Source organism: Dama dama, chromosome 18 (genome assembly GCF_033118175.1).
Source record: "Dama dama isolate Ldn47 chromosome 18, ASM3311817v1, whole genome shotgun sequence".
NCBI classification, from domain to species: Eukaryota; Metazoa; Chordata; class Mammalia; order Artiodactyla; family Cervidae; genus Dama; species Dama dama.
The window spans coordinates 63,565,148-63,592,609 of NC_083698.1; the positions used below are offsets into that span (position 1 = coordinate 63,565,148).

At 41.2% G+C, this 27,462-nt stretch overlaps 1 protein-coding gene across 1 annotated transcript in view; it reads right to left on the bottom strand.

Annotated features, from left to right (window-relative positions):
- Nucleotides 1-2,648: 2,648 nt before the first annotated feature.
- The window catches only part of CHN2 (chimerin 2), a 325,755-nt gene continuing 300,941 nt past the window's right edge, over nt 2,649-27,462 (bottom strand). Inside the window, exons 8-13 of the mRNA XM_061165454.1 lie at nt 25,384-25,468; nt 20,540-20,713; nt 15,938-16,015; nt 11,707-11,844; nt 9,937-10,042; nt 2,649-4,446 (exon numbers count right to left, since the gene is read on the bottom strand). Of these exons, the coding sequence (XP_061021437.1) occupies nt 4,275-4,446; nt 9,937-10,042; nt 11,707-11,844; nt 15,938-16,015; nt 20,540-20,713; nt 25,384-25,468 (753 nt within the window). The 3' untranslated portion in view covers nt 2,649-4,274. The remainder of the gene's footprint in view (nt 4,447-9,936; nt 10,043-11,706; nt 11,845-15,937; nt 16,016-20,539; nt 20,714-25,383; nt 25,469-27,462) is intronic.

The window sequence follows — 27,462 nt, forward strand, 5'->3', positions numbered from 1 at the left end:
TCGGGCTTCAGTAGCTGTGGCGCGTGGACTCAGCAGTTGCAGCTCCTGGGCTCTAGAGCACAGGCTTAGTTGCTCTGCAGCACGTGGGATCTTCCCAGATCAGGGATCAAACCCGTCCTTGTCTCTTGCATTTGCAGACTGATTCTTTACCACTGAGCCACCAAGGAAGCCTCATTGTTGGTTCTTTAATCCAATCTATAACCAAACTTTTACAACTCTGTCTCCTAAATATAACTCAGTTCTATTTACCTCTGCTTTACTACCACTTGATCCAGGCTATATCACCTTAAGTCCTCTAAATGACAACATCTGAGTGACTCCCTGCATCTAGCCTCACTACATTCATCTGCCCACATATTCTCTGATGGATCCACAGTCAAGTAAGTGATCTTTTAAAAATGTAAGCTCAATTGTGTCATTTGTTTCTTAAAACCCATTAATGCTAAATGCCATGTGGTGACCTAGATTACATCCTGGGACAGAAAAAGGACATTAGTGGAAAACTCATAAAACCTGAATAAAGCTTGGAGTTCAGTTAATAGTAATGTACTAATGTTGGTTTCTTAGTTTACTGTGGCTATGTAAGATGTTAACATTAGGGGAGTGGGTGAAGAGGGCACAGGGACCCTCTGCAGTAGCCTTGCAACTCTTCTGTAAATATAAGACTACTCCAAAACAAAGTTAATTTAAAACAAAAACAAAAACAGTAGCACCAGACTTGTTTATGTTAGAGTCTAAAATCCTTTACATGACCAGCTTTCTCTCTCCAGCCAAACTAAACCTATAATTTAATTCTTCCGAGTGACATAAGTGCTTCCCAGGTAGCTCAGCTGGTAAAGAATCCGCTTGCAATGCAGGAGACCCTGTTTTGATTACTGGGTCGGAAGTTCCCCTGGAGAAGGGATAGGCTACCCAGTCCAGTGTTCTTGGGCTTCCCAGGTGGCTCAGTGGTAAAGAATCTGCCTGCAATGTGGGAGACCTGCGTTTGATCCCCAGGGTAGGGGAAATCCCCTGGAGGAGCGCATAGCAACCTACTCCAGTACTCTTGCCTGGAGAATCCCCATGGACAGAGGAGCCTGCTGGGCTAAAGTCCATGTGGTCACAAAGGGTCAGACATGACAACGACCGCAAGTGACATCACAGCAAGTGACATAAACATTTTCATTGCCAGTATTCAGTGTCTGGCCCATTAATAAGTGCTTGATAAGTATTTGTTGAAAATTAATGAATATCACATTTTTAAAATCAAAAGATTGACTATGAATTTGGGGATTGGTAGATCTTGGGAACTTGTAAGCTACCTGTGTTGGGTTTTCAGTTGCAGGCAGGACGGCCCAGGTAGCACACCTGTGTGCTATGCTACTTTCCTCAACTCCTCAAATCTCTTCTCCCTTGTTCCTTCCAGCCTGCTGTCCTTGAAATCCTGCACCAGCTCCCTTCCAAGCTTGGAGACCAGGTGCCCATTTATGTTAATGGGAGAAAGGAAAGGGTCTTCCTCTACCCACCGTGTCCCACCTCTTACAACCCACCTGTGGACAGTTTAACAGTGGGTTCTAGAAACAACACTGCCTCCTTTCAGGTCTAAGTACTAGAATTATTCCAAGGGCAGGAATTTCAAGCCAGGTAAGAGGAGCCACGTCAAGCTGCCAGATGGTGGGGAAGATAGGCATGAGTGAGCAGGCTTCAGACTAAAGCAAGGTAGAGGGGATCAAGTGTTGTAATCACATTCGAGAAAAGGAGTCAAGTGACTCTCATTACACATGAGAGCCCTGTTATAGTAATACCCCTATGATTACTTGGACTTGGATTTGACCTGGGACAAATCCTTTTCTTTCATGTGTCTTCTTTTCCACCTCATGTTATAGTCTTTCCTCTCCTAAGTCATCATTCTTAAAACTCAATCAGAATATTTTCTCCAGTTTTTCAGAGGAGCAAACTCATTCCCAAGGTCATATGCAGCCAATAATAGGCAGGTCCTTGGCGGCTCAGGTGGTAAAGAGCCTGCCTGCAATGCAGAAGACCCAGGTTTGACTTGGAGAAGGAAATGGCAACCTACTCCAGTGTTCTTGCCTGGAGAATCCCAGGGATGGGGGAGCCTGGTGGGCTGCCGTCTATGGGGTTGCACAGAGTCGGACATGACTGAAGCGACTTAGCAGCAGCAGCAGCAGGTTTGATCCCTGGAGATCCCCTGGAGAAGGGAATGGCAACCCACTCCACTATTCTTGCCTGGAGAATCCCATGGACAGAGGAGCCTGGTGGGCTACAGTCCATGGGGTTGCAAAGAGTTGGACACAACTGAGTGACTAACACTTTCACTTTCTGCTACTCAAACTTGAGTCTTTCTGCCCTCCTGCATGCATCCTAGGGTGATCTGCTCTAAACACCACATAATGAAGGACATAAACACAGTGGGTCTTACAGAAAGGGAAGCTAGAGTATTGGAACCTTAATTGCAGGCAGGCTCCGCAGGAGGAAACTGGAGGAGGGAGTGGGACCAGAGGCGAAGACTCAGTGGGATCTTTCTTTTCTTATTGTGTTTTGGTGATGATAGAAACTTTATTGCCTAAAATCCATCTGGGAGCAGTGTTGTGAATATTCTTTCCCTCTAGCCCCCAACACCAATTTCTTTCATGTCTTCCCAAATGATAGACAGAGAATTTAATACATTTAATGCTTTTTCCTTCCATTTACACTATCATAAATTACAAAGTATTGTTCACTTCACAAAATAAAACCATTTCCAAATAATTTTTGACAGTATCAAGAAGTACATAAGCTACGACAAACAAACCTGTACAGCTGGGAGGAACAATGCTATCAGGGACCAAGCAGAACCATCCCGACCCCCGAGTGCCAGCGAAGTCCTTTCACATGGCCCTTGGGGATTTCCAGAATGACAACTGCACTGCCCTCTCCCCTTTCAGCTCACTTAACACACAGTAATTCTCTTCTGGTCACTCCAAAACAAGACTGGTGAGTAACAACATGAATTATCTCAGATAATCAGAGGAAAAGACATTGTAGTTAGGTTTAAGAAAAACAAATTTAGCTTTACAGTTTTTTGACATTTTAAATATTTTACCTATGTTACAAAATATAGAAATCTTGGTGTGGAAAGCTCATGATAAGATAAATAGAACCAATAAGATAGAACTATAGTCATCAAATCATATTAAATTATCCATCAGAGCTACTTTGATCAAGGAGGTACACATATTCATAAAAACCAAACTTATTCATTCTTTAAAAAATAGGCTTGTTTATAAAACAAAAATGAAAAAATCAACAATGACTGCAGGTTCACTTTTCAGAAATACAGACATATGGCGAAAATGCAACTTGCCATTAACAGATGAATTCAGAGTGCTTGCCTGGAATGAAGAGGAAAAGTGCTTTTTACGTGGCCTAGATATAACCAGTGTTTCCAAATCATTTTATGTAAAAGGACCACGTTCTGCATGTTCTGTGATGTACACACATGATATGGAAGGACTATGACCAATTCTGAAACATACTTTGGGATTTCACAAAATTTCTAAGGAAAGAAAATTTGTAGATGTGACAGACCATCCTACAATTGCTATAAACATATACCGCACAATAGCAAAATGGCAGTGCTTAACAGAAAAAACTATTAAAAGCAGGGACAGAGGTGGGAGGTGAAATTTCACTGCAAAGCACTGATAAGGACAGAGGTATGTCAAGATAATACTGCATTCATGGGAAACTTTTCCAGGGATCACAGCAAGAAGGCAGGGCAAGGTATACAGGGTAATAATCAATGCACTGCATTGAGTTCTATTTGCTAAAATAAAGTAACATTCTTGCAGCTAAAATAAAAATACATCTTACAATATAAGTTTCATTTAACATTTAACATATAGAATTGTCTTCTTTTTGTAAGTGGAAAATGTATAACTGTATCAAGTACCTCTATGAATTAAGTTCCCTTGTATTATTGATAAGACAGAAGTTTAAAGGTCTACTTTTAATAAGTTAAAGAAAGATTTATTAATCACTCTTCCAACAAAACAGACAGACATACGAGGCACGGCAAAGACCCGAGTGAGGACTTTTTCTCGCCCTCATCCTTGCTGTTCTCCCGTGGAGGGGCCAGTGTCTATGAGACACAGTAGCCAACCTGGCAATCCACTGTGGTCCAGGAAATTCCATCACTTGTTTGGAAAACAAATCAAGTGCAAGAGATGTTTTTATTTCTTTAGCCTTATCAACTTAGATGGGGCTGGGGCCACTCAATTCATTAACCTGGTGAATTAAAACAAAACATCTTCGTTTTCTATTAAGATCTGCACAATCAGCTTTTGGTACCGCATGTCATGGAGGGTGGTGAGGGTGCTGTCCTCAGGAGGTCTCATCAGGGTGGGCCCAAACACAATCCCCAGATTTTCAGCATTCATTAAATTGTCCTTTTCATTCATAGTCACCCTGCAAGACAAACATACACAGAGAGACGTTATACAGATTCAAGGGTGGATTTGTGTACTGATTATGAAATAGGCCCCTGAGAGCTTCTCTGGTTTCAGAATTTGCAAAAGAAAATTGAGGACTGGAATTATAGAGAAGTATTTTTTTAAAAGGGAATTTTTGGATTTTCTTGAAGAGATCTCTAGTCTTTCCCATTCTATTGTTTTCCTCTATTTGTTTGCATTGATCACTAAGGAAGGCTTTCTTATCTCTCCTTGGTATTCTTTGGAACTCTGCATGCAGATTCTTATATCTTTCCTTTTCTCCTTTGCCTTTAGCTTCTCTTGTTTTCTCAGCTATTTGTAAGGGCTCCTCATACAACCATTTTGCCTTTTTGCATTTCTTTTTCTTGGGGATGGTCTTGATCACTGCATGCTGTAAAATGTCATGAACCTCCGTCCATAGTTCTTCAGACACTCATTATCATATCTAATCCCTTGAATCTAAAGAAGCAGAAAATATTAAGAAGAGGTGGCAAGAATACACAGAAGAACATATAAAAAAGATCTTCATGACCCAGAAAACTATGGTGGTGTGATCACTGGACTAGAGCCAGACATCCTGGAATGCAAAGTCAAGTGGACCTTAGAAAGCATCACTATGAACAAAGCTAGTGGAGGTGATGGAATTCCAGTTGAGCTATTTCAGATCCTAAAAGATGATGCTTTTAAAGTGTTGCACTCAATATGCCAGTAAATTTGGAAAACTCAGCAGTGGCCATAGGACTGGAAAAGGTCAGTTTTCATTCCTTGCTCAGTTTGAGCAAGCTCTTGGGAGTTGCTGATGGACAGGGAAGCCTGGCATGCTGCAGTCCATGGGGTCACAAAGAGTCAGACAGGACTGAGCAACTGAACTGAACTGAATTTTCAGATTAATTTTTTAGATTATGAACATTGTCTTCAGCCCACAGAAGTGAACTACGAGGTGAATCTGATATAGACACACTTTTGAACACTATAAAATCAGTCTTTCTTACTAAATAAACATGGAACTCTCATTGAGGGAATATTGGCTTGAAGGGGCAGTAAAGATTATTAGGTGGCCCATAATGCATACAGATTTAGTCGATACTGTATGACTGTCTTCATTTCCCTCTTCTTGCTATCCACTGGTCTATATGCTGGAGGCTTGTATAACTATCTTCATTTCCCTCTTGCTGTCCACTGTCTGTATGTTTGTATGACTGTCTTTATCTCCTTCTTGCTTTCTAATGGTCTATATGCTGGAGGCTTGTATGACTGTCTTCACTTCCCTCATCTTGCTGTCCCTACAGGTCTGTATGCTGGAGGCTTATATGACTGTCTTCATTTCCCTCTTCTTGCTGTCCATTGGCTGGCAAACCAGGAAGCTGAGGCTAGATTCCCTGCCTGCTGGCAGGGCTACTGCCTGAGGAGAAAGGTCAAGGCATTGTCACGGGACAAGAGAATGCCTGGAATGTGGCCAAATGGGAACGCAGTTAGACATTATTTTTAGTTCCCACAGGATGAGGTCTGGAGCAGTCATTGTTATTGGAATTGAAAACCATCATCTCATCAATAATCATTAGAGAAATGCAAATCAAAAATACAGTGAGGTATCACCTCACACCAGTCAGAATGGCCATGATCAAAAAATCTAGAAACAAAAAATGCTGGAGAGGGTGTGGAGAAAAGGGAATCCTCTTACACTATTGATGGGATTGTAAATTGGTACAACCATTGTGGAGAACAGTATGGAGGTTCGTTAAAAAACAAATACAGAACTACCATATGACCCAGCAGTCCACTCTTGGGCATATAGCTGAAGAAAACTCTAATTTGAAAAGATAAATGCATGCCAGCGTTCACTGCAGCACTATTTACAACCGCCAAGACATGGAAGCAACCTAGATATCCATCAGCAGAGGAGTGGATAAAGGAGATGTGGTGCATATACACAATGGAATAGGTGTATATGTTGCCATTCCCTTCTCCAGGGGATCTTCCCAGCCCAGGGACTGAACCTGGGTCTTCCGCATTGCAGGCAGATTCTTTACCATCTGAGCCACCAGCGATCCTGATGGAATATTACTCAGCTGTAAGAGGGAATGAAATAATGCTGCCTGCAGCAGCAAGGATGGACCTAGACGTTGTCACACTGAGTAAGTCGGACAGAGAAAGACAAATACCACGTGATATCACTTATATACGGAATCTTAAAGCACAAATGAACTGATTTACAAAACAGGGTCACAGATGTAGAAAACAAAATTTATGGTTACCTGGGGGAAATGGGGGTAGGGAGGGATAAACTGGGAGATTGGGCTTGATATACACATAGTACTATATATAAAACAGATAAATAATAAGGACCTACTGTATAGCAGAGGGAAATCTATTCAGCACTCTGTTATGGCCTATATGGGAAAAGAATCTATAAAAGAGTGGATACTTGCTTATGTATAACTGATTCACTTTACTGTCCAGCAGAAACTAACAAAACATAAATCAACTATAGTCTAATAAAATTATTTTAAAAACACCCAAGTAAGAACTGCAAAGCCTTTAAACACGAAGTTCAAACTCCAAAGTTGGCTTAAAACCTTCCTAAGTAGAATAAAATTATGATCTCTCAGATTCTTGCTTTAAGGAATTAAGGTTTTAGGATGTTCATAATAGATCTAAAAGGGAGTACATTCTTCAAAGAAGAGCAAAATCGGATTGACATATGTTTAAGTTTTTTACAGAAAGCTATCCCTTTGTGTTTATTCTCTTAAAGCTAATTAAGCTTAGCTGTGCGTGCGTGCATGCCAAGTTGCTTCAGTCACGTCCAACTCTTTGCAACCCCATAGACTATAGCTGTGCAGGCTCCTCTGTCCATGAGAGTCTCCAGGCAAGAATGCTGGAGTAGGTTGTCATCTTAACTTTGCAATGTGAAGATAATGCAAGCTGAACTGACCTTCCTAAGACTAGCCATCCAGCATTGTTTTAGAAAGGTCAACTCAGCCTGCATTACCTTCACATTGCAAAGTTAAGAGGGAGGTAAGAAAGAGGATATTCTTCATTTTCAAACTACTCATAGTTCTCTATCAAGTCAGGCACCACACCTGACCAGATAAGATGGATAGCAACCCCTCCATAGTAAAAATACTAAATAATTGGCATTTAAGACTCAACTGGGATGTATCAGCATTTTTTTACTTTGCCTTTCAAAGTATCACAATTGGACACTGAAAGAAATAACATGTAGCTAATTTAAAGGCAGGCTGACATTCAAGCCTATTTTTTAATCCAAAATTTACTTGTACTCTTAAATTCAATAAATTAATCAAAATGAGACTCTTCTAAGATAACTGTTACATTTCTGATCACCTTGAATATGAGCAAGAGTATTTATATGTTTTAAAGGTAGAAAAATTAAAACCTCAATGCATTAGTGTTTCTATAGTTTTATCAACTTGTTTCCTTTCATTTACTGAATCAATCTGTAAATTGGTCAGTATAGATATTTTTTGGTTTATTTTATCCAAAAATGGGCTGCTACCATGTATCCCCCCAAAACACAGAGGAAGGCACATGGAAGTACCCTGATCCTGCCAACATCTCAAAGAGCAATATACTGACCTCACAAGGACAGTGAAGGGAAGAGATCTGTGGTTTAGGTAAAAGAGTCTGGAACCAGAGACTCCAGTGTACTGTAAACAGCAATCTCTGTTTATCTCACATGCCTTCACACAAATAACCCAGTGTGTAGCCCCTGTGGCAGGCAGCCTCTGAGATGGCCCCCAGTGAGCTCTGTCCTCTGGAATCCATACCCTTCTGTAACTCCTTCCCCTAGAGCAGGGGTCCCTGACCTCCAGGATCTAATAATGCCTGATGATCTGAGGTGGAGCTGATGTAATAATAATAATAGAAATAAGTGAAAGTGAAAGTTGCCTGGTCGTGTCCGACTCTTTGAGACCCTATGGACTATACAGTCCATGGAATTCTCCAGGCCAGAATACTGAAGTGGGTAGCCTTTCCCTTCTCCAGGGGGTCTTCCCAACCCAGGGATCGAACCCAAGTCTCCTGCATTGTAGGTGGATTTCTTTACCAGCTGAGCCACAAGGGAAGTCCAAGAATACTAGAATGGGTAGCTATATCCCTTCTCCAGTGGATCTTCCTGACCCAGGAATCAAACCGGGCTCTCCTGCATTGCAGGCGGATTCTTTAACAATTGAGCTATCAGAAAAGACCAATAGAAATAAAGTACACAATAAATGTAATCTGCTTAAATCATCCCCAATGCATCCCCCAAACCCTGGTCCATGGAAATTTTGTCTTCGACGAAACTGGTCCCTGATGCCAAAAAGGCTGGTGACTGCTGCCCTAGTAGAGCATAGGCTTGACCTAGTGACTTGCTTCCAACACACAGAGTAATAGCAAGAGTAGTATAGTGGGGTATGACTTCTGAGATTAGGTTACAGAAAGACTGTCTTCCATTGTGGGTGCCTTGCTTGCTTGCTGTAAGAGAAGCCAGCTGCCATGTGGGGAGCTGCCTATGGGAAGATCCATATGACAGGAAACAGGGTTCTTGTTCTGAGAACAGTCAGCAAGTGACACCTGCAGGCTAGTCGCCTCTGAGGAACTGAATCCTGCCAATGACCATGTGAGTGAGCTTGGAAGTGGACGCTTCCCTCCTCGAGCCTTGCAGCCTCACTGTCAGTTTGACTGCAGCCTCACCTTGAACCAAAGGCACGCAGCATAAGCTACCTGGCTTCCTGTCCACAGAGACTATGCAATAATAAACATTTACAGTTTCAAGCCACTAGGTTTGGGGGCAATCTGTTAGTCAGTGGGAGGAAATGACAGCCCATTCCAGTATTCTTGCCTGGAGAATCCTATGGACAGAGGAGCCTGGTGGACTGTCCATGGGGTTGCAGAGATTTGGACATGACTGAGCACACACACACGACAGATAATTAATACATCAAATGAAACAAGAGATCAGGGTGGAAATCTGCTTGCCCAGAAAGAAGGCAGCTCAGGAGCCTGGGTTTAGGGTGAGCAAAAGGAGGAAGGACAGAACACAGAGTTCAGGGCTTTGTGGAAGGAGGGTGCAGACGCAGGGGCAGCATAGACACGTGGGTAAGACAGTTTAAGGGCTATGGGTCAAACTGGGTTTCCATCCTGGCTTTACCTCACCTCTCTGCATGAGTTGTGTAATGTCCCTAAGCTTCAGAAGTATTATCTGTAACATGAGGTCCCTAACCGTACCCACCTGAGAGAGAGGACACATCTAAAGTGCGGGGAGCAGCTCCTGCTGTCTCCTAGACACAGAGTGAGTGTCTAGGGTTATCAATGGGGGGGGGGCCTGCAGAAGGTAACCTAATTCACTTAAAAGGAGGATCTGTCCACTCAGTGGGTTGGGGAGGTTGTGCACTTTTCCTAATGCATCAAGTTGCGCAGGGTAGGTAGAGTGTGCGGAGGCGGCGCCAAGGAGGTGTCAGCTTACTTCTTGAGGTGGATCATCAGGTATCGGAGGGTCTCATAGTGGGCAGGAGGAAGCAGCATCAGCACTTCATGGACCGCTTCCAGCCTCTCATCCGCATTGGAGATTTCTGTGAAGATCACACATAATGAATATCAGTGCAGTGCTGAAACATTAAAGTTTTCAGAGAAACTATAAGAAGTTTGGTTTGTTCAGGCTACAGAGGAAGGGGATGTCTAATAATATTTCACTTAAAGTGATCCATTTGTTCATGTCTTATTTCAGAAAGGGTTTGAGGCTGGGAGCCACATACGTATTGAATGTCCACTGGCTGCATGGCAGGAGGCTGCCTGTGGTCCTTGCCCTCCAGGACTCTGCAGCCTTGTAGATACTCACTGGTGGCACACGCACAGACTGTGCTCTGCCCATCTTCTGAACACTGGATTTGCTAGAAACTATGACCAGCTTTAATTTAAACTGGACCACACTTGGGAGCTTTCTCCTGAAATTGTCTACCAAATCTTTTCTTGGCAGGCATAACTGAATCCACTTTATAATACAAGGGTACTGGCAGGTGAGCCAGCCAATTCAGGCTGCACTGTTGGTACTTTTTGTCAAAATGTTGGCATGGTGAACCCCAGGGTGCTGTCCAGGTTAGGAAGTAGATAGTAGGCATGTTAACAATGGGAGGAAGCTTGCATGCTTCTGTTTTCAGGACTCTGATAGGTATTGGCAGCCATTCAAAGAAAGCTCTCCTGGTCATTCCTCCTGGGGTAGAGGGTACCTGCTGTCAGAACCTTCCCCACAAGACCACTGGGATCTTGTGGATCCCTGGAAAGAATGCTCTTACCAGGGAGTATAGCCACAGCTCATCTGGAAAGTACACCCTGCACATTTGCAGTCTGCCCATGTGTCTCCCCATCAGGTATCTTGTTACTATAGTTAGCAACATATACCTTTAAAGATTATAGTTTTTAAAAAAACTTCCTCAAAGTGTGCTTGACTTCTGTGTCATGCATTCTAGCAGCTGAATCTCCCTTTCCTCACTACAGTCCTGGACAAAGTGTAATGCAACCCCCCCCACCCCCAACACACACACACAGACACACACAGGTCCTCACCTGATGGCACGACCCAAGTGCCAAACCCTGAATGAGCAGCTCTGGGCTGATGGAAGACTAATGCTAATGTTCCATTTCTGGACCTGTGTGCTCAGCTCTCTAAGTTTAGTTTACCTCCTCTGTAAAATGGGATTACAATATTTGCCTCATCAGGTAGATGAGAAGGTTAAAAAAGGAGATATTGGTGAGAGTTCCTAGGATAGTACTTGACACAGTATCTTCTTGGCCTGTTACTGATTTTGAACAGCATCAATGTGCCCTAACTTAGGGTATGACTTTAATCAACTAGCAAGGGTATTCTGCTGAATAGATGAGAGTAGTTAATCTATACAGCCCTCACTGAAGAATATCTGATTGCTTACTAGAAAAGCATTTCACATTCAACGTATAACAGAGTAAGTCTGACTGTGCTGGTTGCCAGCATAGAAGAAACAGTGGGGACAGACAGAACTGCCTGGTACCCAGCATCAGCCAAGTAGAACTGGCTTAGTGCTGGTTCCATTCAGCTAGTGTACTATGTCTGGTTTTCTATTAACTGTACCATTGTGCCCTCACTTGGCAAAGCAAGCCCTCATGCAATAATTTAATCAGGTTCTGAGTTTTCATTTTCTTGAAGTCAAAAGCATCACACTTAAAAATTTGGTGCCTTAAAAAATTAGTTCTCAATACTTACTCGCTGCTTCTATAAATTTAGAATAGGTATCGTAGGTGATGACAGGAATGGGTAAGTCTCTGAAATACAGTTTAAGGGCTCCAGTGATGATGTTTATGTCTGGATAGATGCTGGCAGATATATCTGCCTTTTCACCATCTGAAAAACAATCAATGATCCAATTCCTAATTAGGATCTTATTTCACCAAGTTAAACCGTGCCCAGAAAGAAAAAAAAAAAAAGATCAACAACGAATGCTCCCTTACAAGTCTCAGCTGACTCCTTTGGCATCTAATAACATGGAGATGCAGAAAGTAACAAAAAGAAGTTTGGTAAGAGGGATTTTGGGTCTGAGGGTAAGTACAGCCAAAAAAGTAGTGAAATAGACTTAAAATAGTTCTTTGGGTGCCAGCCCTTGGTAATTTGCTAAGTAGAAGTCTAGCACAGTAATTTATATTCTAGACACAAAGCTTATAATAGGATAACAATCTAATTTGAAATTATAAAATCAAGAATCTCATATAGTATTCTTTGGATTTGGATTTAAAGATCACATACATAAAATAAGCTGAATATCTTCAGGTTTTAATGTTTCTTTCAGGCTTACCAACGTTTCTTTTCACTTGATTATTCCTTTCTTAATCCCTAAGACTTTAATCTGGGAAACTTAAACCTTCCCTCATGTGTAGGTAATGTTATATTTCTTACTATTTTTTTGCAATCTTTCTGAAGACATATTTTGACTTTTTGTTTTTACCATTAGTAGATATCAGTCCAATTTCACTGTCACAATCTATAAAATTTTTTCAATCATATAGGGACTATCAGCATTATCTTTTATACAGAGAATTGAAAGAAAGAACAAATATCTCAGCAAATTTGTTTGTGAGGATTAAAAAGCTCTTAATGTATAGAAAACAGTAAGAGTGTAGCAGATAGGCAATCTGATCACATTATTTATGTATTTAACAAATAATTACTGAGAATCTATCATGGGCCAGGCACTGTTAAACTCTAGTGAATTAAGAAAAGACATAAATTTGTCCCTCAGTATCCATGGGGGATTGGTTCTAGGAACTCCCCACCGCATGGGTACCAAAATCCATGGATGCTCAAATCCCTTATATAAAATGGCTTAGTATGTACATATAACTTATGTATATTCTCCTGTATACTTTAAATCATCTCTACATTATGTATAATACCTAATACAATGTAAATGCTATGTAAATAACATTAATGCAATGTTCAGTTCAGTTCAGTCGCTCAGTCGTGTCCGACTCTTTGCTACCCCATGAATCGCAGCACGCCAGGACTCCCTGTCCATCACCAATTCCCTGAGTTTACTCAAACTCATGCCCATTGAGTCGGTGATGCCATCCAGCCATCTCATCCTCTGTCGTCCCCTTCTCCTCCTGCCCCCAATCCCTCCCAGCATCAGGGTCTTTTCCAATGAGTCAACTCTTCGCATCAGGTGGCCAAAGTACTGGAGTTTCAGCTTCACCATCAGTCCTTCCAATGAACACCCAGGACTGATCTCCTTTAGGATGGACTGGTTGGATCTCCTTTCAGTCCAAGGGACTCTCAAGAGTCTTCTCCAACACCACAGTTCAAAAGCATCAATTTTTCGGTGCTCAGCTTCCTTTACAGTCCAACTCTCACATCCATACATGACCACTGGAAAAACCATAGCCTTGACCAGACGGACCTTTGTTGGCAAAGTAATGTCTCTGCTTTTTAATATGCTATCTAGGTTGGTCATAACTTTCCTTCCAAGGAGTAAGCGTCTCTTAATTTCATGGCTGCAATCACCATCTGCAGTGATTTTGGAGCCCCCCGAAATAAAGTCTGACACTGTTTCCACTGTCTCCCCATCTATTTCCCATGAAGTGATGGGACCAGATGCCATGATCTTAATTTTCTGAATGCTGAGCTTTAAGTCAACTTTTTCACTCTCCTCTTTCACTTTCATCAAGAGGCTTTTTAGTTCCTCTTCACTTTCTGCCATAAGGGTGGTGTCATCTGCATATCTGAGGTTATTGATATTTCTCCTGGCAATCTTGATTCCAGCTTGTGCTTCTTCCAGCCCAGTGTTTCTCATGATGTACTCTGCATATAAGTTAAATAAGCAGGGTGACAATATACAGCCTTGACGTACTCCTTTTCCTATTTGGAACCAGTCTGTTGTTCCATGTCCAGTTGCATACAGGTTTCTCAAGAGGCAGGCCAGGTGGTCTGGTATTCTCCCATCTCTTTCAGAATTTTCCACAGTTTATTGTGATCCACACAGTTGAAGGCTTTGGCATAGTCAATAAAGCAGAAATAGATGTTTTTCTGGAACTCTCTTGCTTTTTCGATGATCCAGCAGATATTGGCAATTTGATCTCTTGGTCCTCTGCCTTTTCTAAAACCAGCTTGAACATCTGGAAGTTCATGGTTCACGTATTGCTGAAGCCTGGCTTGGAGAATTTTGAGCATTACTTTACTAGCGTGTGAGATGAGTGCAATTGTGCGGTAGTTTGAGCATTCTTTGGCATTGCCTTTCTTGGGATTGGAATGAAAACTGACCTTTTCCAGTCCTGTGGCCACTGCTGAGTTTTCCAAATTTGCTGGCATATTGAGTGCAGCACTTTCACAGCATCATCTTTTAGGATTTGAAATAGCTCAACTGGAATTCCATCACCTCCACTAGCTTTGTTCGTAGTGATGCTTTCTAAGGCCCACTTGACTTCACATTCTAGGATGTCTGGCTCTAGGTGAGTGATCGCACCATTGTGATTATCTGGGTCATGAAGATCTTTTTTGTACAATGCAATGTTAATGCTACATAAATAGTTGCCAGCTTGTGGCAAATTCAAGTGTTGCTTTTTGAAACTTTCTGGAATTAAAAAACATATTTCTGACCCACAGTTGGTTGAATCTACCAATATGGAACCTGCAGATACAGAAGGCCAATGGTACTTTTGTTCAAATAACTCTGGTTAGATTGGAAGTCGGGCATGAAGCTCAACAACTGCAAGGAAATGGGAAGACAGCTCTGCTGGAGAAATGTGGAAACATGGAGTGGGACAGAGGAAAAGGAAATGGAATTCTTAGGTCAATGTGGGGTGGTCAGGGAAAAGTCATGAGACGAGAAGACTTATGCTGACATCCGATTGATAAAACAATTCAGTATTTGCCAGGCAGAATTGTGAACACATTCTAGATGGAGAGCAAGGTGACCCCAGGTGCTTGTTCATGAAGAGAAGTGGGAAGTACTTCAGTATTGCTAGGGTACAAAGTCTGTAGAGAGGAGGTTGTGGCTATGAGCATGCAGATAGATCATCAAAGACCTCATCTACTACTCTACAGAGCAGAGGACCTATCTAGTGGGCCAGAGGTTCCATCTCTGACTGGCTGTACCAGAATTATTTGGATCATTCAAAGGAAATACAGATTCTTAGGCTCACTCAGCTTCCTGAATGAGTTCCCAGGGTGGACCCTGCTGATCTGTATTTTTAATAAGTTCCCTAGTTAGCTCATGATATCTGACCTAAGCAAGAGTATGACCTGGAGGACAGTATGGCACAGTCATAAAGAAAAAAAGGAGTTACCTCCTAAACTTCCCCTAGTTCAGTGCCAGGGGTACCCCCATTCCTATGCTCTCCTCTTTGGATCTCTGGAAGAAGGAGAAGAGTCAATGGGATCTGAGATGGAGGATGCAGAAGGTGCCATGTGCCATGGTGCCATGTGACAGATCATAAATGTTGGGCAACAAAGTCAAGAAGCTTAATGACACCAAAGGCTGTTTGATCATTCAAGTAGTATTTTTAACTCACTTCTCCATGTGGTCAACTGTCCATGACTTTTTAAAAGACACTTTCCCCAGAGAATCAGAGAACTATGAGAGAACTATGGATTACATTATTTCCTGGCTTCCTAATGAACAGCTCTTAGTAGCTCTAAAACCCCATTTCCATTATGAATAAAACTGGTTCCAAAAGAGAAAATGCTAAGGATAAGTCATTTAGCACTCAATAAAGTGCAAGTCTGGGGCATCCTTGGCTCAGAAGGTAAAGAATTTGCCTGCAATGCAGCAGACCCGGGTTAGGTCCCTGGGTTGGGAAGATCTCCTGGAGAAGGGAACAGCTACCCATTCCAGTATTCTTGCCTAGGAAATCCCATGGACAGAGGATGCTGATGGTGTCTGTCCATGAACAGCCGGACACAACTGAGCAACTAACACATACATACATGCAGAGGGCAAGCCTACCTCTGTCAAATGCCATTTTGACATCTTCGATGTGTTCTGTGAACCCGGAGACTCTATAAAGGCCTTCTGACTTTAGTCCTGTAAAAAAATAAAAAAAAAAGAGATAGATTTTAACTGTAGCTTCCTAAGGCACCTAAAAAAGAATGTCATTTCCTATCTACACTGCATGCTATCAGGAAATGAGCAAATGTAGTCAGTGCTCTTATCAGGGGCTTCCCTGGTGGCTCGGTGGTAAGGAATCTGCCTGCCAATGCAGGAGACACAGGTTTGATCCCTGGGTCAGGATGATCCCATGAAGGGGGAAATGGCAACCAACTCCAGTGTTCTTGCCTGGGAAATTCCATGGACAGAGGAGTCTGGCAGGCAACAGTCCATGGGGTTACAAAGAGTGGGATACAACTGAGTGACTAAGAAAGAAATGCACACAGGCACACTCTTATATGTTACACATGATCACATCAGAACTTGAACTTGTCCATCTCAGCTTCTGTGCATCTGTCTTTATTGCTTGTGTGGCAGTGGAGACCTCAGGGTCTGGTCTTCCTCCTGCCTGGCTCTGCAGAGTGAACCCATGATTAAGACTCTCATCAGTCATGATGTCTTGCTTCCTTTGTTCTTCTGACAGTGGATGAGACTTCGCTTCAGCAAACTCTTTTCTCCCCAGCATCATCTCTATCCATATGCCATACTGCACGTAGCACAGTGCTCGGTACACAAGTATGCATATGTGTGGTACATCTTATCCTGATTTTACTAGAACTATCCAAATTTTATAGCCTATGTGTTTTATCATAATCATGGCAATATGTTAAATGTTTAACTACATATGATTGATTTAATTAGTATACCTTCAAATAAATGATTATACAAATAGATGCAGGAAAATAAAATTCTAATGAATGAGTCTGGAAACTTGATCACTGTATATTTAGGATAAGTAAAAGATGTGGGTGCAGCTCCTAGACCTTATTGATTTGTTAGGATATTTCAAAGTATCAGAAAGGATAGAGGATAAGATTTCAGACCTTGTATATCAAAAACCAGCTACTATCAAACTATAGCTACAGTCATAATAAGCAAATAAACAGTTTCTACTGCTGTTGCATACAGTCTGTTAAGCAATGTAACTAAAGTACATTTCTGTTTTTCATGTATACTATCCACCATATATAAAAGTTGGCACTGGATCTGCTAAAGCTCCAATACTTTGGCCACCTGATGCAAAGAGCTGACTCTTTGGAAAAGACTCCAATGCTGGGAAAAATTGAATGCAAAAGCAGAAGAGGATGGCAGAGGATGAAATGTTTAGATAGCATCACTGACTCAATGGACATGAATTTGAGCAAATTCTGGGAGATAGTGAGGACAGAGGAGCCTGGTCTGTTGAAGTCCATGGGGTCATGAAGAGTTGGACATGACTTAGCAACTGAACAAAAGCAACATTAGGTCTGCATCAGAGACAGCAAATGCATGGCACAGATACTGCCCCTCCCCTCACCTATGACCATCAGAGACACTCTTCATTGACCTTAGCTTTCTCTCCTACTGAGTCCCACCCAGATTCAGAATTTGTCTCAGACAGTTGTCTAGGGTGCCACTAGTGATCAACTGAATTGGCCCATAAGATGAGACTTGGTTCTACTTGGTGGTGCCTTAAGCATGCCTTGGTCCAGTTGTAACCCACCCTGCAGCAGAGGCACTTGGGAGCACAGTGCAGTGGACACTAACCCTGCCTTTTGATAGAAGAGCCTACAGGGAAGGTCTTACTGAGGAACTGCCTTTAAGGAAAGTCATGGGACTTCCCTGGCGGTCCAGTGGTTAAGACTCCGCCTTCCAATGCAGGGGGTGTGGGTTCCGTCTCTGGTCAGGGAGCTGAGATCCCACATGCCTCCTGGCCAAAAAACCAGAATATAAAACAGAAGCAATATTGTAACAAAGTCAATAAAGATGATAGAAATGGTCCACAGTAACAATAAATAAATAAATAAATAAATAGAGGAAGTCATGAGGGATGGGCTGGACTTTGCCAGAGTTAGCAGAGGCTGCCGCCTCCCTTCCACTATTCTCCCTTCCTCTGCTGTGATGAAACCTTTGGTTTTTTAGAACAACACTCATTGCAGAGGCCATTAAATCCTGGCCAATGTGAAGAGAGCAGAAGTGATGTGTACAGTGCTGCCCGTGGACTTGAAGGGCATGCCCTTTTGCTCTTGGCCAGAATGCAGATGAAATGGTGATAACCATCTGGGACCATAGAGAGGAGGGCAGCACTCAGAGATGATGGGGTAACCAGTGTGGGGCCTGAATTCCTGCCTCTGAGCAGCTACCCCAGCCCTGGACTGTGCTGGAGACAGAGAGGTTTCCATCTTGTTGATGTCACTATTTGTTGGGGTCTCTGTGATAGCATGAAAACATCTGGGTTAAGAACATTGGTCAGACACACAGATTTCGAGGTGGAGTTAAAGGATTGGGTCATACCAGGTAAAAAAGAAATAACACAGTTGAGTCTTATATGTTGGACCCTGTACTAGGCTGGTTATCTGGATCAACACCTTATGAGGTACAGGTGATTCTGTTCACTTTGAAGATGAAAGAAAAGAAAGTGAAAGTGTTAGTCACTCAGTTGTGTCTGACTCCTTGACACCTCATGGACAGTAGCCTGCCAGGCCCCTCTGTGGAATTCTCCAGGCAAGAATACAGAAATGAGTTGCCATTCCCTTCTCCAAGGAATCTTCCCAACCCAGGGATCGAACCCAGGTTTCGTGCACTGCAGGAGCCATCACGGAAGCATGAATCAATCACCTTATGAGCTACAATTGATTCTGTTCACTTTGAAGATGAGGAGATAGATATTCAAATGGAGTAAGTAACTTGCCCAAGGTCATACTGTAGCTGATATGAGAAATGGTTGGGAATCTAACTTCAAGTTCATGATCTTTTCATTCTGCCATATTATGTAGAAACAAATGTCCATAAAGGCATCTGGAGAACAGTAAGAAATTGGCTATGGACTGAAGATGGGATAAGATCTTGGCATTGGTGGCAATGAAGCTGGAAATGGAAGTGTCACATGAATTTCTTCCAGCCCATTCTCTGATTTCTGCTCCCATGCATGGGACCCTCATGCCTGTAGCTCCAGTCCCTTTGCTGTGACTCCTAGCACAAATTCTTAACTTGTGCTATTCTAGCTCTTATACTAGACATGCTTAGTGCTGTGCTTTCTGTGGACACATTAGACATCAGATGTGGCAGTAACTTGTCTCCAGTTGTTAGTAGTCTCTGATGAGGATCACCATGGGATGATCCCAGCTTCTTCAGAGATGCGCAGGTCCTGATGGTAAGCTCTGGAGAGGCTGATTATCTGACTCTCTGGGGTAGCAGATCCTTTGAAACAGCAGTACCCAGGGCTGTTCTTCCCAGCCACTCATCCAGAGTCAGGGCACCCCCTCAACTTGGACCCACCTCAGCCCTGCATCAAGAACTCACCAGATCCCAAAGCCCCTACTCAACTCTAACAGACCCAGCAGACAAAAGGCAGGAGGCATTTCTTACAATCTGAGATGAAATGACCGAGTCTTAAGGGAACAGATTAGCTGTAGTTTTCACCCTGCATGGAAGAGGGAATCATTTCCTATCTCTAAAAGGTTTGGGAAAACAAGTTATAATATCACCTTTTGTTTTGGAAAGAATGGGATAGTTGGCAAATGCATAAATACCTGTAGCATATAGTAAGCCAATTTAGACACAACAATGGTACCAGCTATAGTAGGGTACATACATGGCAACACTTGTAAAAGCCTTTCCAATTATCCAAATTACATCCAACAATCCAAATTCTCTCCAACCATACTACAACCACCATATCACTGAACATTTTGATACTGAAAAGTGGCCAAACAAAGCTCAAATAAAGGAAAGATGACTCAAGCATAATCTAAAGAATCTTTTTTTTGAAATGTTCCCATCTTCCTTGTATTCTCAGTTTTTGGTGGACATATCTTTCAATCTTTTAGCTTTCCTCTTTGAAATAAACAGAACCAATACTAGGAATAAATTTCTATGTGGTAGAAAATACATGTGTTGACCAATAACTTTTAAACTTTTTTTAAAAGAAGCATTTTTAAAGAGTCGATTTAGACTTCACTTCTGCCATAAACCCTTTCTGAACTCTCCTCAGATAAGATTAAAATGTCCTTCTTTGTGACTCCATGGTGTTTTGAATACACATACTCACAGCACACATTTAGCACACATGCATGTATGCACTCATAGATTTATTTGCACCCCTGATTCTGTATACTATGCTATGAATTTCTGAAAGGCATGAACTATAACTATTATGTCCCCAGTGTGTAGTACATAATGAATGCTTGGCAAGCATGTATTAAATGTATGCATGCATGGTTTTTGTACAAAACAGAAATTGATGTCATTGGTTGGATTTAGTCTGTGTGTGTGTGTGTGTGTGTGTATGTGTGTGTTTGCGCATGCAGACCATTTCCCCGAGATCAATAGTGGAGAGTCAATTTAACAATTATAAGAGTAAAGTCTCCTTGACAACACTAAAAAGAAAGTCACTATAATAAGGAGTTTTTTTTCCCAAACCTCTTGCTTCAATTTCCCGAATGCAGATGTCTACCACCATGGGTCTCTGTGTGTTGTGAGCCTTCACAAGTGTCGTGAGGTCACAGCAGTACACCTTCTTGATCCTCTTGAGATCAGGTTGGCAGTCGTTGGGAACGTGCTTGGAACACTGCTTGTGTACGTTCAATCCACAGTCTGTAAAAAGAGAAGTCACATTAGTCTTGCCTGGCCATTTTGTAAAAGTTCAACACAAATTATATGTTACCAAAAATAAAAAAAGGAAAACACCCCCAGGGCTTGCTGTATCTCTCTGGAACATCCATGCCACTTAGAAGTGATGCTGTCCACAAGATGAGTATGAAATCTCTCTGTGCTCATGAAACTAAAATAATTCCATTTTTCTCAATAAGCCTTCTCTTATTGCGAAGAAAAGAGACATCTCACAGAGACAGTTTTGGCAATTAGGTTGTTTGTATGTTTTTTTCCCTTTTGGGACTGGAACCTTTGGGACTGTTTGAGGGCTTTTGGGTTTAGATTCCCAGAGCAAATCATGTCCCATAAAGGGCACCTAGGACTTCTGCTAGGGTGTTTCCCTTGACTTTGTGACACTCCTTTTGTGGAAGACATGATTACCCTGTCTGTAGGAATCTCTCATCTTTGGTCTGAGACCCCCATGACCATTGGCATACTCTTCTGCTTTCTTGGAGAACTGTCCATACTTTCCACTCCTGTCTTCTTTGCTGGGCAGTTTGAGTAGGCCATTTTCCTTTCTACTTGCCTTATTTTGACACCTGTGAGTGGAAATACTGTCTAACTGGACACTGGAGGGAGGACTCAAGAGTTTACAATTTAGAACAATGCCATGTAATGTGATGATGAGAATAATTATTTATAAAGATCCAAAGCTGAAGAGGTGCTTTTAGTTCAATGCACATATTAAAAGCCTTATTAGCAGTTGGTATCCACTGATGGGATTTCTCTAACAATAACAAGGTACAGTCTACATTCTGGAAAATAAAAATTTAATGCCAAAAATGTTCAAACTTGACTTGGTGTCTATTCAAAATACCTTCTAATATTGTTTTCATAGGTGTGAAAGTGAAAGTGAAGTCGCTCAGTCATGTCTGACTCTTTGTGACCCCATGGACTGTAGCCCACCAGGCTCCTCAGTCCATGGAATTTTCCAGGCAAGAGTACTGGAGTGGGTTGCCATTTCCTTCTCCAGGGGATCTTCCCAACTCAGGGACCGAACCCGGGTCTCCCTCACTGCACGCAGACGCTTCACTATCTGAGCCACCAGGTAGGTTTCATAGGTGTAAAGCATAATAATAAAATATTTTTTATATTTTGTATACATATTATAAACACATGATAATGAATATTATAATGTCACTGTTTTTAAAAAAGCACTTAACCACACCAAGGATTTGAGAGGATATAAACTTTTTGCAAATTCATCAATAAATGATTTTTGTCTTTATATGCTTTTCACGTCATGTTTTACTGGGTGAGTTCTCTCTGCCTACCCCTTTCTAAAAACAAAACCACTTCTAATTATCTTAGCTTTATCAACATGAGAAATTTAACAAAGCTCAAGTAAATGTCAATAACATTTGATCTACTGAATATAAATATTGGTGAACTGAACTAAATAGAATTGGCTGGTTTTCTTGTTTGAATAATGATAGCATCTACTCCTAGGGTTATCATGAGGATCAAATAAGTTAATATATGTAAAGTCTGAAGTGTGGGGAGTGCTACGTGAGAGTCGAATAGAAGAAACAGCAAATATGGTGATAGAAAATACAAGGATGCCTGCCTAGCCACTTTTAAGTGATTTCATTAGTTATTTTTACTAACTATGAATTCTTACAAATTTCATTTAAAACATTTTTTTTAATTATGGTAAAATATACATAAAGTTCACCATTTTAACCATTTAAGTATAGAGTTCAGTGGCATTAAGTACCTTCACCCTATGTACAAACATCACTATCTCCAAACCTTTTTTATCTTTCAAAACAGAAACTCTGTACCCATGAAACAATAACTCCCGGGGCCTTCTTCCTCACGAGCCTGTCAACCATATTTTTCCTTCTGCATCTATCAATCTGACTACTTTAGATATCTCATATAAGTGGAATCATACAGTATTTGTCCTTTTGTGACTGCCTCATTTCACTTAGTACAATGTCCTGAAGGTTCATTCACATTGTAGCTCATGACAGAATTTCCTGAAGAACATTGCATTTAAGGCTGAATACTAGTCCACTATACATATGTACCACATTTTGTCTATCTGTTCATCCACTGATGGGTACTTGGGTTGTTTCAACCTTTTGGCTATCATGAACAATGTTGTTATCAATGTAGGTGTACAAATATTTGTTCAGTCCTTTCAGTTCTTTGGGGTATATACCCATAAGAGGAACTGCTGGATTATATGATAATTCTATTTTTAATTTCTTTATAAACTTCGTTTTAAGGTCTGAAATGACAGTGTTTTTGTGTAGAGTTAAAATACTGATATTTTATTAAAATGAAGATGTTTTATAACAAATACAGACATACTCAGTTTTTGCAAACTAATACAATTCTATATGCTATAAAGTCTAGTTAATTTTTAAAACATTTGAAATATGTAAAATATTGAGAGGTAATGATGGATCTACCAAACATTTAATGATCAGTTTTCAGTTTTCCTGCTGCTCAGAGGAAGTATGAGGTTAAGCCGTGGTCATTGGAGAATAGTAACATAGCCTTAGAATATGTTTTATTAAAAAAAAATCCCAGAGGAATCGGGTGGAGAGGGAGGTGGGAGGGGGGATCGGGATTGGGAATACATGTAAATCCATGGCTGATTCATATCAATGTATGACAAAACCCACTGGAAAAAAATAATAATAATAAAAAAAAAAAATTAAAAAAAAAAAAAAATCCAAACCATCTTATCCCAGAGAAAGTTGCTGTTCACAGCTAATCTGAATCCCAGAGTTTTGTTCTCATAATATTGACTTTGGGCCAATTTCCTGCTGAGATTGGATAATACAAGCAATTAGGGATATTTTTGGTGGGTATAATCTAAACAGGTTGAATTAATGAGCACTGAGTAAAGCAGATATTTGAACACTTTGCTCAGTGGTTGAGCTGTAAGACACTTTGTAACTCCTGATGACTAACTAAGCTTTTCATGGTAATTGGGATCTCTGGAACACTTCTGGAGAGTCTGTCTCCAAACTTATGTTTCCTGCTTGCCTCGTAGATCTGGGATGGGGGCAGGTAGAGGAACCGACCTACATGAGCACTCCTGGACCCATCCAGGTACCATCACCAGTGATGGCTGCATCTGTGTAGAAGCTGAAATAGACCTTTCCAGGCAGAGGAAGGATTTAAAGTCCCATGATCTTGTGAACTAAAATGGGCAGCATGGGGAAGTAGATCATCTTTTTTTACTTAAAAAAAATTTTTTTTTTTATTTTTAAAATTTTTATTGAAGTATAGCTGATTTATAATGTGTTAGTTTCAGGCATATAGCAAAGTGATTCAGATATTTTTTCCAGATTTATATATATATATATATATATATATATATATTTTTTTTTTTTCCAGATTCTTTTCACATAGAGGTGAATACTGAGTGGGGTTCCCTGTGCTATATAGCAGGTCCTTGTTTATTTTATATATAGAAACGTGTATATGTTGCTCCCAAAGTCCTGCTTTATCCCTCTCTGCTCCCACCTCTCGCATCTGGTAACCATAAGTTTGTTTTCTGTGTCTGTGAGTCTGTTTCTGTTTTGTAAATAAGTTCAAGTGTGGGAAATAGATCATCTTAATGTCGTGTCTTTAGCTTATTTTACTTTAAATGCTTCACACACATTGTTTCTTTAAAATCATACTCTACCAAGAAACAAATCAGTTAAGCTGTCAGTGGAAACCCAATCAATATATCACAGGAGGCTGTTCTTGCTCCTAGCCAGAACTGTTTGCCATAAAAAGCCTGGCGTGATGAATTAGGAAGCCCGGTTACACATTAATTTGGCAATTCTTTTCTATGTTGTTAGATATATCTTAATAAGATGTGTTGTGTGCGCTTAGCAATGGGTGTATGCGTCCAGTTCTAAGTGGAAAAACACCTAGGGTTTCAAAGTACTTTGAAAATATGTGATATGCAATCAACGTGTGTATTTTCACTGCTAATTTGATGGCAGAAAAATACTGGACCAGGGCTCTGGAGTCAAATCAAAGTTCCACCACTTACTATGTGGCCAAGGGCAATGAACAATTATCAATAAGGCTCAGTTCATCTATTTAATGGGGAGAATAATTGCATCTCCCCCAAGGTCTGGGGCTAAAGTCCATGGGGTTGCAAAGAGTTGGACACAACTGAACGACTTGATCATGCACAGTTTGTTGGTATGGCTAAATGATATGATGAATAGAAAATGTTAGCTCAGTGCTTTGTATGGGGTAATTGTTCACTTATGTTATTATTTTTATGCCCTGCTTTTTGTAGTAAAGCAAGGATGGGAAAGCACTGTGACTTTTCTACCTATGCAATTCCATTGGAATCAGTTTCTTTTTCTTTTAAGGACAACTACCTATTTTGGGTGGCAGGTAGATGTCTAAGAAAATAGACTCGTTTGGATTTTTTTTTCTTTTCTTGCATAAATGTGAGATATTCCTTCTCATTCTAGCAAACACCTAGAACAGTTTCTCCATTAAGCACAGAGATGCCTTGAGTCTTCCAGAAAGCTAGACTTTTGAGCTAATCTGGGCCTATTTCCCAGCTCTGAAAAGATGTCCTCCATGTAACCATGATGACACTTTATGTAAATGGAAAAGGAGAAAAGAAGTTCCATGCCTACCTGAGCACCGGACCCCTTGGGCAATGAGCCCCCACATGAAGTTGGCACAATATTCACACCAGTGCGGGCCTCGGAACGTGTGGACCTGTGAGCCAAAACGAAGAAAAGTGTCAGAAAATTCAGTCATTCGGAGGCAGGTGGCCTTGGACATGAATGACACCATGAAACAAACGCCTGGGTGGGAGGAAGCATCCCTCGCTGGGCTTTTCCTTTCCAGTGATGTTGAGTTGCAAACAGACCTGGGGAAAACAGAGATGCATTTTGATTTCTGAAAATTCTCCACTGAGCCTCATGCCCCAAGCTAGAGCCAAAAAGGAATGTGGAAAAATGGTAAAATTACAGGGCCATGCCATCAGCTAAGGAACGAGACACTCGCTACCCCTAAAAAGCACTACATGGACAAACTGAATTTAGCCTGAGCCGGTCGCTATAACCTGCATTTAGCTCAGCAAGTTCTAGAAGGCAGAACTCAATTACTGTGGCCTTTTGACCAAAGTTGTCCTATCTAGCGAAGTAGGAAATGGCAACCTACTCCAGTATTCTTGCCTGGAAAATTCCATGGACAGAGGAATCTGGCAGGCTACAGTCCAGTCCAGAGAGTTGCAAAGAGTCAGAAGTGACTTAGCACTCATGCATGCATAGGATAATTACAAGGTTCGAAGGCTTTAAGTCACTTCCAGAAGATGGATGGATGGCATCACTGACTCAATGGACATGAGGTTGAGCAAACTCCGGGAGTTAGTGAAGGACAGGGAAGAATAGTGTGCTGCAGTTCATGGGGTCACAAAGAGTCAGACACAACATAGCGACTGAACAACAACAAGAAAAGGCTTTAAAAAAAGGTAGAGGAGACTTCCCTGGTGGTTCAGTGGTTACGATTCTGTGTTTGCAATGCAAGGGGCATAGGTTCAATCCCTGGTCAGAGAACTAAGATCTCGCATGCCACATGGTGTGGCTAGAGCAAAACAAAACAAAGATGGGAGTTGACTCTGAAAATGAAGGCCACCCCGTGTAGCCTCTGAGTGTGTAAGTGGAAAGTTCCTTCTGATTGGCCAGAGTGCCAGTCTTGCTGGTTGGTGCCCAACTCAGTTGTTAAATACTTTGAAAAAATCATGATGTAAAGATGGCCTTATTTCTAATTATTTACATACAACCTCCTGTGATAGGACTATGTATTAAGTCATGATTTAAAACAAAAGCAGAACAAAACAAAAATATATGTTCTCTGGCACCAGTAAGCATCAAGAAACAGAGTCAGGGGATACCTTGAAAGCAAATGCAGTTGTGGTTGAGCCAGAAACCATCACAGGTAGTCTATCTGGGGGCACACATATCAATGTGAAGAGGTTTGGAATTTTTACAAAATTAAAATATCATGAGACTGTATGGTTTCTATAAGGACTTTCAAAGTTTTCAACTTCCATTAACAAATACAAGACAGGCAGACAATATTATTATTTTATTTTAGAGACTGGGAGGCCTGAACAGGCCTATATAGTCAAGATGACAACTACAGCCACAATTTGTGAAGATGCTCATCAGAGCTCTACTTCAGAAAAAAATAGCATCACTTGGAGATCTTCATTTATTTACATATGCTAGTAATTGGGTGTATATAAAGTGACAAACAAAACAGACTTGGTTCCCTCCTAATGGCACTTACAGATTTGTCAGGGCAGAGAAAGTGATCAATTAGCCAGTCAAAAAGAGAAACTTCTGACCATGGTTTTATGCAATGAAATTATGTTATAATAGTCTTTTGGTATTGCAGTTTATCACATGCAAACTGCCCCCCATTATACTATTTCTGCTTTGAAACATGATAGGGGAAAAGAAAAACCTCTCAGAATTGTTTTGACTAAAATGGAGAATCGTGCTGCAAGGAAATGACACCACGATATGACAAAGCAGCCCTTGCTGGAATGCAGAGACTCCATCTGAGGGAGCGCCTGCCTTCTCTTGGAGCCAAAATACATGATTCATTGAGAGGCCCACTCATGTGAAACGTGGTTCTAAAAGAATTCCTTAGGAAAGTGTCCTACTGAAAGCTGAACAGTTTACAAATTAAGCAATCAAAGG